The sequence below is a fragment of the Colletotrichum costaricense genome (assembly GCF_030867565.1).
Source record: "Colletotrichum costaricense strain IMI 309622 chromosome Unknown Scaffold_3.1, whole genome shotgun sequence".
NCBI classification, from domain to species: domain Eukaryota; kingdom Fungi; phylum Ascomycota; class Sordariomycetes; order Glomerellales; family Glomerellaceae; genus Colletotrichum; species Colletotrichum costaricense.
Genome location: NW_026848232.1, coordinates 2450927 through 2467039, shown reverse-complemented (window position 1 = coordinate 2467039; position 16113 = coordinate 2450927). Strand labels below are relative to the sequence as shown.

The 16113-nt window shown below is 54.3% G+C and overlaps 6 protein-coding genes across 6 annotated transcripts; 4 read left to right on the top strand and 2 right to left on the bottom strand.

Moving 5' to 3' along the window:
* Nucleotides 1-1169: 1169 nt before the first annotated feature.
* Nucleotides 1170-2101, top strand: CCOS01_03659 (uncharacterized protein; the record flags this gene model as incomplete). The annotated part of the gene is made up of 2 exons (XM_060451845.1): nt 1170-1621; nt 2080-2101. The coding sequence occupies 2 exons, from the start codon at nt 1170-1172 to the stop codon at nt 2099-2101; spliced, it is 474 nt and encodes a 157-aa protein (XP_060318110.1).
* Nucleotides 2102-2340: 239 nt separating this feature from the next.
* CCOS01_03658 (protein kinase) lies at nt 2341-5891 on the bottom strand (the record flags this gene model as incomplete). The annotated part of the gene is made up of 5 exons (XM_060451844.1): nt 2341-2705; nt 2780-3082; nt 3337-3991; nt 4052-5567; nt 5815-5891. 5 exons carry the CDS (start codon nt 5889-5891, stop codon nt 2341-2343), a joined length of 2916 nt encoding a protein of 971 aa, XP_060318109.1.
* Nucleotides 5892-6198: 307 nt separating this feature from the next.
* CCOS01_03657 (uncharacterized protein) lies at nt 6199-8283 on the top strand (the record flags this gene model as incomplete). Its single annotated transcript, XM_060451843.1, has 3 exons — nt 6199-6209; nt 6618-7061; nt 7200-8283. 3 exons carry the CDS (start codon nt 6199-6201, stop codon nt 8281-8283), a joined length of 1539 nt encoding a protein of 512 aa, XP_060318108.1.
* A 291-nt stretch (nt 8284-8574) lies between these two features.
* On the bottom strand, nt 8575-10365 carry CCOS01_03656 (MFS monocarboxylic acid transporter; the record flags this gene model as incomplete). The annotated part of the gene is made up of 1 exon (XM_060451842.1): nt 8575-10365. The coding sequence occupies one exon, from the start codon at nt 10363-10365 to the stop codon at nt 8575-8577; it is 1791 nt and encodes a 596-aa protein (XP_060318107.1).
* A 940-nt stretch (nt 10366-11305) lies between these two features.
* CCOS01_03655 (F-box domain-containing protein) lies at nt 11306-13498 on the top strand (the record flags this gene model as incomplete). The annotated part of the gene is made up of 2 exons (XM_060451841.1): nt 11306-12087; nt 12169-13498. The coding sequence occupies 2 exons, from the start codon at nt 11306-11308 to the stop codon at nt 13496-13498; spliced, it is 2112 nt and encodes a 703-aa protein (XP_060318106.1).
* A 587-nt stretch (nt 13499-14085) lies between these two features.
* On the top strand, nt 14086-15972 carry CCOS01_03654 (heterokaryon incompatibility protein; the record flags this gene model as incomplete). The annotated part of the gene is made up of 1 exon (XM_060451840.1): nt 14086-15972. One exon carries the CDS (start codon nt 14086-14088, stop codon nt 15970-15972), a length of 1887 nt encoding a protein of 628 aa, XP_060318105.1.
* Between the last annotated feature and the right edge of the window lie 141 nt (nt 15973-16113).

Genomic DNA, 16113 nt, shown 5'->3' with positions numbered 1-16113 from the left:
CCGACCCGACACAATATGTCTGCCTCCAGGTTAAACATCAAAACACTCTGACCTCTCAGCAAAGCGCTCTGTCCACTCGTAACTTTGTGGGCGTTGAGTCGTGCAGCCGGCATGCTATGATACAGTGATCTCAGGCAGCAGCAGATAATCAAAAAGAATCTAGATCACATGTGCGGTCTATAGCATCGAGACGATGACGGATGTAACCGCTATTACTTGATATCCATCTGGTGTCAAAGTGGCGGGACGTCACGGAAAGTATGCAAGATATTGGATGCCGGACTTCAAGCTCAAGTCGAGTCGACTTCCCAGTGACGCCGCCTCGAATCTCGGAGTTTTCATGAACTCTGTAGCATGATGAACTCGAATATCTGGGAGAAAGAGATTGAAGAGTGACATCAGGACTCATCACATAGGCTGGGTGAAAAACATGCCTCGGATTACTTCGGAACAAGCTTGGCGATGACTTTGTAGGTGTTCTCGTAATCAAGCTGTCGATGAGCTCGGACTCGGTCATTATCAGCACTTCGAAATGATGTTGAATATCCTTTCAGACAAAAGAGGCGGGCTTTTCCAGAAAACCGAAGGTACCGGAAGACTTTCTTGTAAGTCGAGCCTCGGTCCGGCTTCAAAGCAAGATCGAAAAGGTATCTCAGGAGTCATCACTCCGCCAAGTCCGATGCCCGCAGATTCCGTGTTCGCATGTTAAACTTGCTCTTTCAACGGAGTATAGCGGAGGTGACGGCAATTTCAAGCTTCATCGAGATCAAAACTTTGGGACGAGGACGGAGATCAACGGACATGATCACTACTGACTTGAAAAAGGGTGTAGGAAACCCAAGTATAAGAATTTGGCGCAACCCTCTTTACCAGCTTCAACTCTTGGGAATACAGATCCATCACATCTCTTCACCCATCTGAAAAGACAGTGACAGCACCCACACCCTCATCCTCCCTGTCATCATCGTCAACAAACCTGTTTCCAACAAATCATCATAAACAAGCATCCAAAATTCCCGAGACTCCCGCCAATCTAAACTCTATCCACGCAGTCGGGACATTCGCACCAAACTCCTCGCACCCGGATCCCTCGCAAACTCAATCCTGAGAAACACGCTTCAGCCATCTCACTCTATCCCACCGATCCTTGTTCAACCCCTTCACACATAATGAAGACCTCCCACCTCTTCCTCCTCGCCACCCCCATCCTCGCAGCTGTAGCCCCAGCCACAACCGCCGAACGGTGCGGATCCCTCGGCGTAATGACATACACCGCCGCATCCCTCGACACCTCCGCCGCCGGTGGCAATGGGGTTGATCCCGCACAGATCCGCACGTGCCAGGACCACCCCCTAGGCCTGGCCCCTCGACCCGAACACGCCGTCGGACCCCGTCCTGCGTCCGCAGACAACAAAGTGAGCGGAGGAGTCAACTCCACAACCGTAAATCGCTGGGGCTGGAGCTGGGGCTGGCGGCACGGTGGCGGCGGCGGCTGGGGTAACTGCTGGGACGTCGATCCGGGCGACTACGGCTGCTCGGGGGGCTACTGCTACAAGGCGTGCAACGGGGACGGGCGGTGGTGCTGGACTGCGCGGAATAGGGGGTACGGAGACTGGCAGACGTGCGATAGAGATTCCGATTGTGCAAATTTGGATGATGTTGGGTGCGGGAAGGGGTGTAAATCTTGTGGGTGTGGGTGTTAGTTGAAAGCCTCATCGCTTTCGTTTAGATCTTTTCATAAAGTCTACTGTGGTTCGTGATGTGTCATAGGACCGGGGAACGCGACTGAGTTCTGGTGTTTGGGTTCCTGGTATTGTGCGTACTTAGTCTGGTTAGTTCAGTCTTATTAAAGCGGCATTGATTAATGACTTTGGGATTTCCCCTGCTCGTGATCGGTCTGGGCTTTTGGTTATGACCTCGTTTTTGCATGTGTCATCATTGCTTGGATGACCATCTTGTCCCAAGAGTTGACGTAAACAGACGCGGCAGCGATGCATGCTTGACGTTGATCAAAAATCTGTCACAATCACAAACCAGGATAAGAAAAATCATTTCAGATGGAGCTGAAGTCGTCCTCAGTCGCAGCTTGAAGATCACATAGAGATTGCGAAGTTCCATTGGGTTAGGGAAGATGCCATTACTCTCACCTCGTAGATGATGGCGATTTTCTATTCCAAGAGAAAATCTGATCTCGATACACCTCAACATGATGAAAGCAAACAAGAGATGACAAAAATTTGGGTATCATAACAAGGAAATCTAGGAACTTTCAAGGAATGAGAGGATTGACACATGCTGTGCCAGTGCCAGCAGCCCGGCTTTTCCTTCACATCAGATACCTTAAGGTCCAAAATTCAAATGACACCCAAGATATTGAAGGTTAACAACCGAATGATCTTGCGTCATCGTTCCAATCTGTTGACAACTAGAATCGAATGTTGGATTATATGCGTAGTAAATCTGCTCTTGGTCAATGCTCGTTGCCATGACATCAGTGGACAGTGTCGAGATATTGGACAAGCCCTCGGTCAACGACGGCACTTCGGATTTGATAGACGACTGTGTGAGAGACGGTTGGTCCTGGAATTCGCGAATCCACTTCAGACATATAGCAATCTCCCGCTGAATGCTGTCACAGGTCTGAAATTGTCTCTGTGAGTCCAGGAACTTGCAGAATTTATCAAGTTCATCAAGTTCGTCGCGATCTAAGCAGTAGTCAGCAGTATGTTCGTGCTTGGCCTTACGGCAGCTCCAGCTGGGCAATATGAAGGACACATACAGGGTGAAGGCATGACCTCTGGACATGTCGGTCCGAAGATGATTTTGTAGATCTCCCCCCACTTGCCGGCTCCATTCATCCCGCGCATCTGTCCTTGACAAGAGCTCCACTGAGCGTCGTCCATGTTATCATCGACGATGGCAGGTTGCCTTTGGCATTGAACTTCAGAATTGTAGTGGTTATTGAGCTTTTCTGCCGATGACAGTCGCACTTGACACCTGCTACATTTGTATCCAGGTTCGCGATGGTTGCGACGAAGGTGTTCCCTATGATAACATGTTAACCGGTGCAATCTTATTCCATCTGCGTGACGCGTTACACATGTCAGAAGGGGGAAGAGAAAGCTTACTTGAGCCTGTGAAATTCTTGCCAACCGGCTCCTCCACACGACTTCCACTTCCCCTTGCAGTATTTCTCAGGGTCATGCTTGAAATAATGGCATGCAAAAGCGCCCTCTACATCTGGACTGGTTGTCGGTGACTCTGAGACTAAGTCAAAAGAGCTTTCCGCTCCCTGTGTGGTTGCAGAGCTCTTTCTTGGCGGCTTCTGCAACCTACGTCGTTTGACTGCAGATTTCTCGTTGCTGGTGCTACAGCGCCGCTTCCCATTCTTGGTGTTTTCAGGAACAGTCAGACTCGGACGAGATGTTGGGGGGTCTCCAAAAGAGAACGAGTATTCTTCCAAGTTTGGAGATCCGAGTTGACCCATGTCAGGTGAGATGGTGAGGTTCATGCCTCCATATACAATGTTCGACTGATTCATGGTATTGGCGGAAGGCCCAAAAGTTAAAAGTGGCTCTGTCGATGAGGCAGCCAAGGGAAAGCCAATCGTATCGTCATACTCCGAGTTGTAGGAGCCGGTAGACGAGTAGGAAGAGTTGAACTGTGGTACACGCGTCGAGAATGGCTGACTGCGTTGTGTTGGGCTTGGTACTTCGACCACGTTGACAGTGATTGACCGAGCTTCACGACGCGCGGTCCCAACTGAGAGCTCATGCCTGCATGCCCAACTTGACATTTCTCCTCGAGGAGCTGGCTCTGTGTAGCCTGGGTCGTCTATACACTTTTCGTACATCTTCTCGAGGCTGGAGACAATACCAGCGCAAGCTATTCGCTTGGAACCATCAACTTCCAGCATCTTGTCTTGAATCAAATCAAGCAAGTCGTGAATGAAGGAACTCGCTTTCGGGGCCCGATGGAGTCGACTGATCCACTGTTCAAGTCTGCATTAGCACCCACGCATAATACGAATACACATCCATCGGGTACTCACGTCAGAGACAGCGGCTTTGAGCTTCACTCGAGTACCCTTTTCCTGGTCTTTGGAAACCTCGAAAAAGGAGTTGTCGAGCCGTTTACCGGTCTTTGTCTGGCGATTGGCGCTGAATTTCATGACCCCCTTCCGGCCCAGAGTCATCCACGTAGCAGCGACACTCATGACGCAGCCAAGAGACCAAATGTCTGCCTTTTGGCCATCAAACTTGCCAACATCATGCTCTGGAGCACGATACGCCGGTGAACAGCCTGCAGGTCTGTCTCCTTGCGAAGAGTCTGGCTTGCGGCCGATCTGGGATAGGCCAAAGTCAGCCAGCTTCCACTGCCCATTTTCGACGAGGATATTTTCAGGTTTGATGTCGCCGTGGTAGCCCCCATCGACTTCTTCAGCCGTTTCGTGGTCTCTCGCGATGGAGCGCTTCTTCAGTCGGCAGTAGTGGATCGCCTTCAAGGCCTCGGCGACACCAAGCATTTGCTTCGCGGTCATGCTCGTAGGCTTCACCGCGCTGGCTGAGTCGCAAGCCAAGGAGGATGGCGGTTCGGTGAAGAGGCCGTGAAGGTCGTGTTCAGCCCAAGGAGTCACCAAGTAGTAGGTATCTCCATGCTTGAAGGTGGCAAGCAGCTCAATTACATGGGGTTGATCGGGGCCGCCAAAGGTCTTGAGGGCTTCCACCTCGCGAGCGTATTCCTCCGGTCCAGCGTTGAGAAGCTGCTTGACTGCGACTGTAGAGACGGGAAAGTCGTGATGGCCGTCGTGAAGGTGGGCCTGATATATGCGGGAGTTCTTGCTGCAACCATTGCGAGGCCCTTGGATTCCATGGGGAGAGTCAGGCATGACGAAAGGCAGGATAGTAGACGCCGGGAAGTTGCGAGTCTCGCTATCGAGATCAGCTCGCGCAAACACAGGGGCAAGAAACTTCCACTGTGTCTCCTCCAAGAGTATCGACTCGTAGTAACTGAGTCCCATCAAGGATAGATCGAAGCTAGATCGGGCGACTGTAGACCGCACCAATGTGCTCGTCTCTTCTCCCGACGTGGAAGCAAATGCCAATGGAAGTTGCGAATCGTCGAGGTGATTCTGTCTGAAGGCTGCGATGGCATCGGCTCGACCAATCAAGACCAGGATGGCAAATATCTTGGTGTATTTCTTCTCCTTGACGATTGCGGAGGCATACATGCGGCGCATGAAGTCGGCTCCAGGGCAGGAAGTCCGGAGAGCTCCAAGTATCGACTTCTCGGAAAGAATTCGGTTGATATCGGGCTCGGGAAGGAACTCCTTGGAAGAGTCACCATCGAGACTGAAGGAGCGACACATGGCTCCTTCCAATGCCTGTTTCAGAGGCTTCGTCATCTCCATGGTGTCAGGCTGGAGCACAACTGATGGAAGGATGGGGCATTCATTTTCGGGAGTAGTCTCGATCATGCTAAGAGTGCTGTAGGATGTGGATTGTTGATGGTTGCGGTCTAATGATACCAAGAGATCAAGGCTGGGCGAGGTGAGGTGGAGGGGAATTCTGGCAAAGGGGGAGCAACATCACTTTAAATGGAAAAAGAATGGCACATTGCACGAGAAACAGGGCGATCGAGCGTGCCATTAGTAGCACAAATGCAAGATTCGGTCAAGCATACCGCTTCACCTTTCTTGCGTATCTACGCATATGCGGAAGATTGGACGCGTAAAAATTCATCTTGGGCTCTCAAGATTGGTCAGGTTGAAGTAGGGCAACCAGGCGTCGAGCACCAACTCCAGCACAGCCTCACTGCCTCAATGCCTCAGCGTAACGGTAGTTGTGTCTCAGTTGGTAGACGGCCGGGTCCAATGTCGTCACGAACATCATTCGTAGCGGCTATTGAAGCAAGAAAGAGTGGTTCGCATGAGCCGCAGAAAGGACATGAACATGAGGAATGTTGGATGAGTGGGAGTGAGTGAAGTTGAAGGAGCTGTTTGCAAAGTCCGAAGTTTAAGCTTACCTCAGGTACCTTATCCGGGGATTAGATCGGACGCAGTTTAAGGTAGGTAGTTTCCAGGCTGGTTAGTCATCCCCAACCCCACCACCCCCCCTCTCAGGTTAGGTACCTCACTCTCACACTCACTCTTCAACCCAAACTCACCGTCCATTCCTCAGTGCTCAAGACACACTTGAGATGAGTATAACGTGAGTTTTTTTTCACCTGCCATCTCATCTTATAGCAACTCAATTGAGAATCACAAACAAATCAACGCCAACTCGACATTCAAAAACCATCAAATTCAGTTCGTGGACGAAGAGGAATTGAGGAATTTACCTCAAATCCTTAGATAAGCCAACCAGACGGTGAGAGCGCCAAGGAATGCCAAGGAAAGAATCACCTTCTGGGCGCCTATCACCTTCCACCACGCGACCCTCTCGCCCGCTGTTGCTGCTTTTTCGCTCATTGATGTAATCTGTGATCAGTTCTTGCCCAGTCTTGCCAGTGTCTGTACGAAGTACTTCCTGCTGTGGTGGTTTTCACCCCGCTCCTGGCTGCCCGTCTCTGGTCTGCCTCTCTGCTCACGTTTTTCCTTTTCTCGGCGCTCTGCCCAGGAAAATTCTCGACTCCTCCAAAGTCAATGCAGGAATCAACAACAACGACGCGAGGTCGAACGATGAAGCCAGCGACAAAGGTGTTGGTGATACCATCGACCACTCACCGGCCCTAGCACATTCATCTGCTTCTGCCAGAACTCCATCAGCTCTTTCTGCCCATCCACTGCCCAGCAGTCCGCATAGGTCGGCAAAGCCAGCACAACACACCACGCACAAACCTACCGCAAAGCAACCCGCACCCCACACCCCGCCCGCGAACAACCACGGCGCCGAGACCAAAAACCTCACCCGTCGTTGCCGTACTTCCGTGCCAGACGAACCACCTCTCATCGTCCTGCGGAACCTGCGCAGCATCCCACCAGGCAGCGCACGCCGCAGCAGAGCAGAGCAGAGCCCGGCGCGCCCACCGCGCTGCTCTTCTCTTCGCGTCCCGGGACCCAGGTCTTTATACCTATTCAGCCCAGGCCCCAATTGTTCATCGCGGTCTTGGCCCTGCGTGGCCTCTTGCCGGTTTCCCGTCTCCGGGTCCCTCTCAACACGCTTTCCCCTGAACACTTGACGTAAACCAACTCAACCGAGACGAAAGCAACTCCAGTCCATCCCGCCGGCCGGTGTCCCCTACGGATACACCCCCTCTAGAATGAGGCTCTGGTCCTCGAGCCTCATGGGGACCTCCCTCCTCACGGTCCTCGCGGGGTCCGGGCCCGCTCTCGCAACGGTCCCCATCCTAACAGAGGTCTCTCTAAAAGGCTGCGCCGATGTAGACTGCCCGCCCGGCGCCGTCGACGACCTCGTCGGCGAGTCGAACTGTACCCTCGCCGGCTCCGTCCTCCGCCGCGTCGGCATCGCCCCGGAGGTTCTCGACATACCCATAGACGACAAGAACACCACCGACATTCGCAAGCTCTCCCTCACCGTCGCCACAGTCGCCAACTCCCCCGCCCCGGCAAACTCCCCCAGCTGGATAAAGAAGCAGCTCTATACCCAATCCTACTACCTAGGCGCCCCCGCAGGACTGAATCTCTCGTCGGAGAGCTACCCCAAGGGATGCGCCCTCATCTTCCAGCACATGTTCCAGACGTTGCCCACACCGCACGAGGTACCCGACCTCGACACCACAGACTGTAGCCCTTGGCTCCAGCAGTCCTGTATGGACGAGATCACGGGCTACGTAGACGACTTCCGCACCGCCCACTCCAATGACGAGACCCTACCCCGGTGCCAGGAAATCGCAATGTACCTCGAGGAGCGGACGCGTACAGATAAAGATTTCCACTGCAACCTCGTCGCCGGCGCCGTCAACATCACCGGTGTCGACGTCATCGGCCCGGACGCCCCGACCGTGCTGGCGCAGGACGCGGGCGACGCAGACGACAACAACGACTGCCACCCGACGCTGCCGCAGTCGTACGACATGTTCAAGCTGACCGACGTGGAGCTGATTCTCGACGGGGACGGGAGCACGACAAAACCAACAGGCGGGCTGAACGGGTACACGCCCGTCATGAGCGTCTTGTTTGACAAGCTCTTGTATTCGCAATGGATCTGCATGAAGACGATGAGTGAGTACGACCAGCAGAACGCGAGTGCGAGGACGAGCACGCCTCTGGTGGCGGGCCTGATTATGGCGCTTGCGACCTTGGTAGCAATCATGATGCTATGATCGAATGACACAAAAACATAGCGAGAGAACGAGAGAGAGAAAGAGAGACAGAAAGTATGTGTGTGTGCGATGCGAGAGCGAATTTTGGATCACGAGAGGGAAAACAGGACTGGCCCGGATATTTTATGACTTTACGCGATTATATACCCCAATGAAACCACGGCGGAATAGATATGACACGCCTTCTTCAACCCAAATGCTCTTGCCCAAACGCCGATACCCATGCCTGACAATAAAAAAGAAAGATGTGTTATGTGATGTAATGTTGTAGTAACAGTGATGTTTGACGAGTTAGATGATGATGCCGCGCTGCGCCCATCCACCCTTGCCCTTCCAGGCAAAGAGGATCATGCCACACGCCACCCATACAGTGACGGCCATGGCCCAGAACGTCGGCGCGTAACACTGCGCGCCATAGCAAAAGACGTCTCCGCCACCGCCGCTGCCGCCGCCGCGCTGGGGAGAGTTCTCAGCGCCAGACTGGTAGACGGCTGAGTACACCAGTCCCCAGAAAGTCGAGCCCAGGGCGGGGAACATGGCGACGATGCCCCAGTTTGTCGCAAAGTTCTCGACGCCCCAGATGACGGTGATGATGATGGGCGTCAGGCTGAAGACGGCGCCGTACCCGGAGCCAATCAGACCGGACACGATCCAGAACCGCTCGCCGTGCTCTTGGATGAGGCCGGAGGCTAAGGCGACCAGGCCCAGGGACAGGATGATGGCGAAGAAGAGCAGGAAGGCGACGCGAGAGATGGTGGGTCTGCCGCGGAGGAAGGGCGACGTGGAGGAGACTTGCAGGTGCTGCGTCTGCGGCGAGGGCGCGAGGAGGTCTGTCAGGGTGCCGGTTGCGAGACGGGCGATGGTGCTGGTGATGCCGACGATGGAGACGTGCGTCGCGGCCGAGGTCGGAGGTCCGACGTAGTGCATGGTGGGAGGGTACAGCGTGCCAATCACGGTGCCCAGGTTGTTGATGAAGGCTTCACCGGGTCCAATCATCAGCAGGAATCCGAGAGCGAAGCACCACATGGTCTTGTCCGTGAGGAAGCTCCTGGTCTCGGCGTTGAGGACGAGCTTCTTCCTGAGCTTGGCATCGTCTTCCGCCGGTCCCAAGACGCCGCCGTCTTCCTCGTCGTCGATCTGTCCGATTGCGCCGTAGTTTCTACTACGTTCAAGACTGCGGGCACTGAGGAAGGAAGTGCTACGCTCCAAGAGGCCGCTTCGCTCCAGCTCCTCAACGGCTTCCTCGAATATCTCTTCTTCGTCGACAACCTTTAGCGTGAAAGAGCCAGTCACTCCCACCACCAAAAGCAGGATGGCGAGGAAGACGAAGAAGTGGAACACGTCCAAGTCTCCAGCCGAGCCGTCCGGCAAGCGCTCGTAAAAGACGTGACTGCCCAACTGACTGAGCCACATGCCGCTCAACCCAAAGGCGGCAATCGGCACAGCCAGCGCCAGTCCGCGATGCTTTCCCTTGCCAAAGTTCTTGGCGCACGTCGCGACGGCGGCGAGGTACATGGAGCACGTACCGACGCCCACGCAGACGAAAGCAAAGATCATGAGCGGGTACGTCCAGTCGGCGCCGCCGCCGATGCGCCGTCCGGCGTAATCGCGCAGCCCGCCGAGGTTCTCCGCCTCGAGCTTCCGGTACGTGCCCGCGGCGATGGCGTAGCCGCCGCTGAAGAGTATAGCCGCCAGGAGCGATAAGGGCGGGGTGCCGACGCGGTCGCAGATGTAGCCGAGGAACGAAACGGGGAGGTAGAGGGCGACGGAGCTGCTGATGGCTAGGCCGTTGACCTGAAACTGGGTGTAGTGCAGGCGTTCCTGGAAGATGTGTCCGTACATGGAGAAGACGGTGATGGAGCCCGCGCAGAGGGCCGAGATCAATGCCGCGACGAAGGAGATTGCTCGGAGGGTGGTGGCCGCGCGGGGGCTTGGACGTTTCCGCCTCGGTGGTGTTTGGGAGTCGAAGGAGGATCTCGAGCTGAAGCGGCTGATTGTGGAGGAAGCATCGTCGTCGTCGTGAGCTCCCGCAACGAGGGTCCGGTCATCGGACGGGGTTGGGGTGTTTGCGGCTCGCGCCATGGTGAATGACGGGTTGGTCGTGTGGGAGGTTCAGTCGGGTTCGGAGATGCGTGGAAGCGAGTACGGATTGTCGAATTGGAGATATGGGCCTTGGTCGGCTGTGGGTAGCCAAGGGAAGAACTGACAATTAGACAGAAAAAGAAGGGCAGTCGCTGTTCATTATTGCGCAGATGGAAGAAGTGAGGTGGCCGGATCCGCGAGACTCGAATCACAAACAACCAAGATCAAACATGACGTGCTCAAGAGGAAGGGCGAGGAGAGGAGAGGAGAAGTCTCGGGTTTGCGGGTAACGGATGGATAGTAGCGGACGGGATGGAACTGACTGGGGGGGGAAGAGGGAGTAGAAGAAGATGGTGGGAGGAGACGGACGGCCCGCGTCGGAGTCAGGAGTTGGAGTCACGATTTCGCACGTCAGCAGGTCGCTTCTGTCACCTATAATGATGTCGTGCTCGTCGGGCCGGTGGACTCTGGAGCGCCGCTTAGGCTGTTTGAACGCTGCTGGACTGTTGTCCGGCGGGCCCGTTTGTCACTGACATGGCGCTTGGGCACAGAGCTTAGGCTGTCCGTAGTACCGTACCATGTCACTGACCAGGTGGCTGGTGGACCGTGGAGGACAGCGAGCTAAAAGCTGGGGTGAGCCAGGCACCAATCGCTTACCTAAACTTGCCTCTAGCGAGATCGGAGTCCGGTAGACTCCCCGCCGATGCCCCACCTAAGGTACCTATCTACCTTACCTCATGGGGCTACCTAGGTAAGGTCGATTAGATACACTGATTAGATAAGGCAAGAACCACCAACCTAGGTAGGTAGGTGCCTAAGGTACCTCCATCTGCATCCAGCTGCACTCTTAGGGGGTTCTCTTTTGGCTTTTCCAGCCCTCATCAGTCTATTCACCAAGAACACCGATTCTGATATTGCAAGCACCAAAGTCAAAGTCAGGATGGAATACGCCAGAGGTTCGCATGATGGTGTACTGGCTGAACAGCTTGCGAAGCTCACCAACGACGATGGATCTCCCAATACAGCCCTCCGGCACGCCAACCTGGATAATCTTGTCTCGAGACTCACGCCCTGGGAACTTCTACATCTCAGGCAACTGACAATGAAGAGCACAATCAAACTTGCAGAGATGCATCATCTTCCGGAGGAAGTCGTTGCTATGATAGCACAGTATCTGCGCCTCGGCGACGCACTTAGGTGCACTCAGGTTTCCAAAGTATGGCGAGCAAAATGGACGTCCGACACCGTCGTCAGAGAAATCGCCCAGATTTCCTTCCCTGGTTTAGTCGCTGCGTCCCCAGATGCGTCGGCTTGGGATCTCTTGCGTCCTGTAGCCCAAAAGGCCACAGCCCGGAACGAAGGCAAACTCACCTCCTGGCTTTCCATCAACACGGCCGATGTGCCTCTGCTAAAATGCACCGCCCTGAAATACGATAAGCGCAGCCTCAAGTTTGCCAAATCTAAGCCTACACCTACACCCTCGAGGTTTTTCAATAATACTCGAGAAGTAGAACTGAGGACTCATCTCGGCTTCGCCTACTGCAGTGGAAAAGTCGCCTGGCAGTGGGATTCCTACCGCTTCTTCGTTGACGACATCCGAGCCATGACAAGGAAGCTTCTTTCACTTCCCGACCTCGTGGTGAAGGGAGATAAGGACTTCATCGTTTATACCATGACGGAGAATCTCTTAATCCTCGTTGACCAATATAGCATGAGGGCTCTGTAAGTTGTTCGACAACATGTCATTCATCACTCCATTAGAAAGACACCGAGTCATATTTCAAATCCAGCTAATCGTCTCAGTATCGTGTACGATCTTGTCAAGGACCAACACCGTCGTGTTACACTTCCTAGGCACATGACGGATCTACAGGCCCATAAAGATACGTTCGTCGTCATTTTCAACCCCGACTATTTTCATGGCGAGGATGAAGCTGAACACACCCCGCCTCATGTCTGGACCTGGTCTACTGGACTTGTCAAGCTCCAGGTTCCTATTTCTCCTGCATCCCATGAACGGCACGGCCTCGGCTTTCCATGGGAGGAGAATGTATGCCGAGGCGTGGATAAAAACAACGGTTTCATCTTTCACCCAACAAAACCTCACGTTCTCTACTTCGTCAGTGTGTTTCTCGGCAACTCCAGGCTGAGAGACGAAACGAGTGAATGTGATTCTACAGTTGAGTTTGAAGAAATCGATGTTCACACACATCAATACGTCACCCTTGAACTCCTTGTCGAGATTCACAAATTCGAAAACATGAAGTTTGTCAAAACTTTCCCATATAAACTCACCCGAAAATACAAGATTCAAAATGTGCCACGCTTTGCAACACATTGCCGACCAATGAACTCCTATGGACTTTTCAACATTAGCAACATATACAGGTCGATTTCGAACAGTCTTTCCACCGTCAAGAGCGAGCTGCCCGGAAACGAGGCTGTAACGACGCCCAGTCTTCCCGTGAGAAGCATCAACTTCAACACAGTGACGGAGTCATTCATTGTAGAAAAGAGGGTCCTGAACGGCATGCGGATGCCGATCTGGGATTTTGGTAGTCATGACCCGTCACAGACTGGCGGCATCTTGTGGAACGACTCGATCTATTACATTCAAAACAAATTGCCCATCCTCACGGGCGACAAAATAGCTCGATGGAGGCATGAATTCGAGGGTAACGGCCAAAGATCAATCTGCATCGCCAACAAGTCATCAACGGTTGTCCTGGAAACCAACAACCCTTGGTTCAAAGAGTCGGAGGCATTCCGGACCATTGCGGTGGACGATGACTTCGTGGTTGGCCTTTCCAGACGGGGTTACGTCGTGTACAACTTTGGCGACTCAAGTCTGAAAGGAGGGCCTTGGTGCGAACCCCATAAGGTGCGGCTTTACATGGACAACAAGGACACGAAATGTCCCGCTTGGGGTTGCCCGGGGCCGAACAAGTCTAGCACATGCCAGGTCTGCAGTAATGACATCGGTAATACCGATGTCTCTATGTATGCGTCGTCGGACGAAGCCGAAACCTACCATCATTATTACGGCGACGGCACCTCGGATTCCGACGATGACGATGCGGGCTTTGGCCAGGCCAGTTCCAATCTCTTTCCACGAGGTTTACGCTGGATGTGATCGTTGCCGCACTGAATCAGTTGTATTTCCGATAGACATTGTGCTTGGAGAGGAAGAAAGATAGAGAGTGCCAGGAAACACTATCCGAAAGAATACACCTTCCGAGTAATCGTTGACAGCAGTAACGAAACTGGAGGAAACGAAAGAGAGTAGTTTTTGGTTATACAACACAGCTATTTTTCTGAGGCTCAAAGGTGGTTTCAGGCATCCCGTTACAAAGACAATTTACCCAGAACCATGCCAGTTGTTTTGTAGGTCATCATTTCTGCCATCACTTATATACGAGGCATCGTGATACTCAATGATTCCTGGATCAGCTGGCTGCAGCTGGCACCACCTGGGCGCTCTGAGCCATTTTCGCTGCTGCTAGCTGGGAGGTTACATTTGGTCTAACCAACGGTGTAGGACTGACTTCAAGCTTCGCAACGGTCAGCAAATGTCCCCGCTTCTCAGCTTCGGTCTACGGAACTGCGCACACATGGAATCACCGGCAACATGACATGACGTGCCTTACCAAACATAGCTGATCCAAGCGCGAGATACATGTCTCCACCGCGGCATCTTTCGACCCTGCCGCGCTACGTGCGATGCGCCTCATCAACACCCGCACCTTGGCCCTGGCCGAGTTCTTTGGCGACGAGATCCCGCGGTACGCCATCGTCTCTCACACGTGGAGCCACGATGAAGTGACGTTTCAAGACTGGAAGGAGGACCTATGCGTGGCGAGAGAGAGGGAAGGGTTTCGCAAGATTGACATGGCCAGGATTCAGGCGATTGACGATGGACTCGATTATCTCTGGATCGACACCTGCTGCATCAACAAGGAGAGTTCCGCCGAGCTGTCCGAGGCCATCAACTCCATGTTTGCGTGGTACGAGTGCGCCGTGCGGTGCTACGCCTACCTCTCGGACGTAGACCACGCGGAACGACTAGACGGGCCCGCCGGCGACGCAGAGCACAGCTTCGACATCCTTTCGCGGAGCCTCTGGTTCACCCGCGGCTGGACGCTGCAAGAGCTCCTAGCCCCGCGGGAGGTCCTCTTCTTCGCCCGCGGCTGGAGCCTCCTGGGCACCCGCAAGCTCCTCGCGGGCGTCATCCAGAGAATCACAAACATTGACTGGAATTACCTCCAGCCGCGAAGCAGGAAACGCCTGTCCGACGCCAGCGTCGCCGAGCGCATGTCGTGGCTGTCGTGCCGCAAGACGACCCGCAAGGAGGACATGGCGTATTGCATGCTCGGCATCTTTGATATCAACATGCCTCTCCTCTACGGCGAGGGCGCGAAGGCGTTTGCGCGGCTGCAGGAAGAGATCTTGAAGACGTCGACGGACCAGTCGCTCTTTTGCTGGTCCTGGACGGAGAGCGACCCGGGGTCGTGGGTTAGCATGCTGGCGCCGTCGCCGCGCAACTTTAGAAACGGACAGGATTATCACCCGGCGCATGACGCCTCTAGCAGGCCGGTACCGTATTCCATGACCAACTTTGGCTTGTCGATACAGTTGATGCTGGTACGCCCCGCCAACATCCGCATTTCCAACTTTGGCTTCCGGCCCCCGGAGTGTATCGGCATCCTATCCGCCAGCACAAAGGGCGGCCACCTCATCGGGGTTCCCCTGGAGAGCACCGGCCTAGTGGACACGTACAGAGTCGTCCGGGACTTCCCCCGACCCATCTCGCTGCGATGGAACACGCGCGATCTAGGGCTCCTAAAGTCCGGCAGCAGCCTCAAAGTCGAAGTCCACGACATCTTCGTCCCCTCAAAGGCGCCGGGAAGCGATCTCGGCATCGTCCAGCTCAAGCCGCACGACTCGAGCTTTCACCTGGGCGAGTACGCCATCATGCTCCTTGTCATGCATAGCCGGGGCTCTGGCGTCGAGATCTTTACACGCATCGAGGCGATACCGAGGTATACGGATTCCATGGCGGGGTTCATCACCATGAAGAAGTTTAAGTTCCCGCCGTCACCAACGACAACGACAACAGCGACGACTGGACCAAACTCGGGACTAAACTCGGCAGTCTTCAACGCAGTCGAAGCACACGGCGCTCTCATCCGACTCCACGCAAACTCCCTCAGCCAAAAGGACGGTGCCCTCTGGATGCTCTTCGGCGTGCTTGTCAATAAGGCAGGGCAGTCGTGGTGGATATTCCGGTACCTGGACGGGCTCGCTTCCACCTCCGGCTCTGCTGCCTCGTCATCGTCGTTGTCCTCCTCCTCCTCCCCGATGACCGAAGCCAACCTGGAGAGGCTGCTGCGGGACGCGGCGACGAATTGGCAGCCTTCGTACCGGGCTAAAGCGTACGTCTCCCCGCAGGCGGTAGAGAGTAGACGCGTAACAAAGAGGGATGCGATTACGATTACGTTTGGGCCCGAGTTCCGCGCCGAGGTGAATGATCGAAGGACGATTGCTAAGGCTGCACATCTTATTGTTTCGGGGGTTACTGCGGGACTGAAGACGTCGGAGACAATTTGAGATGCTGAAATGATGAAAGATGGAATGATGAAGATAAAAGTATTTGGCTTGGTTGTTTGGGTCTTCGAGCGGGCGAAGGTGGCTTACACCCTCAACACTGAGAAATCAGATGTCATAGATCACAGACTCTTGATAGCGTGT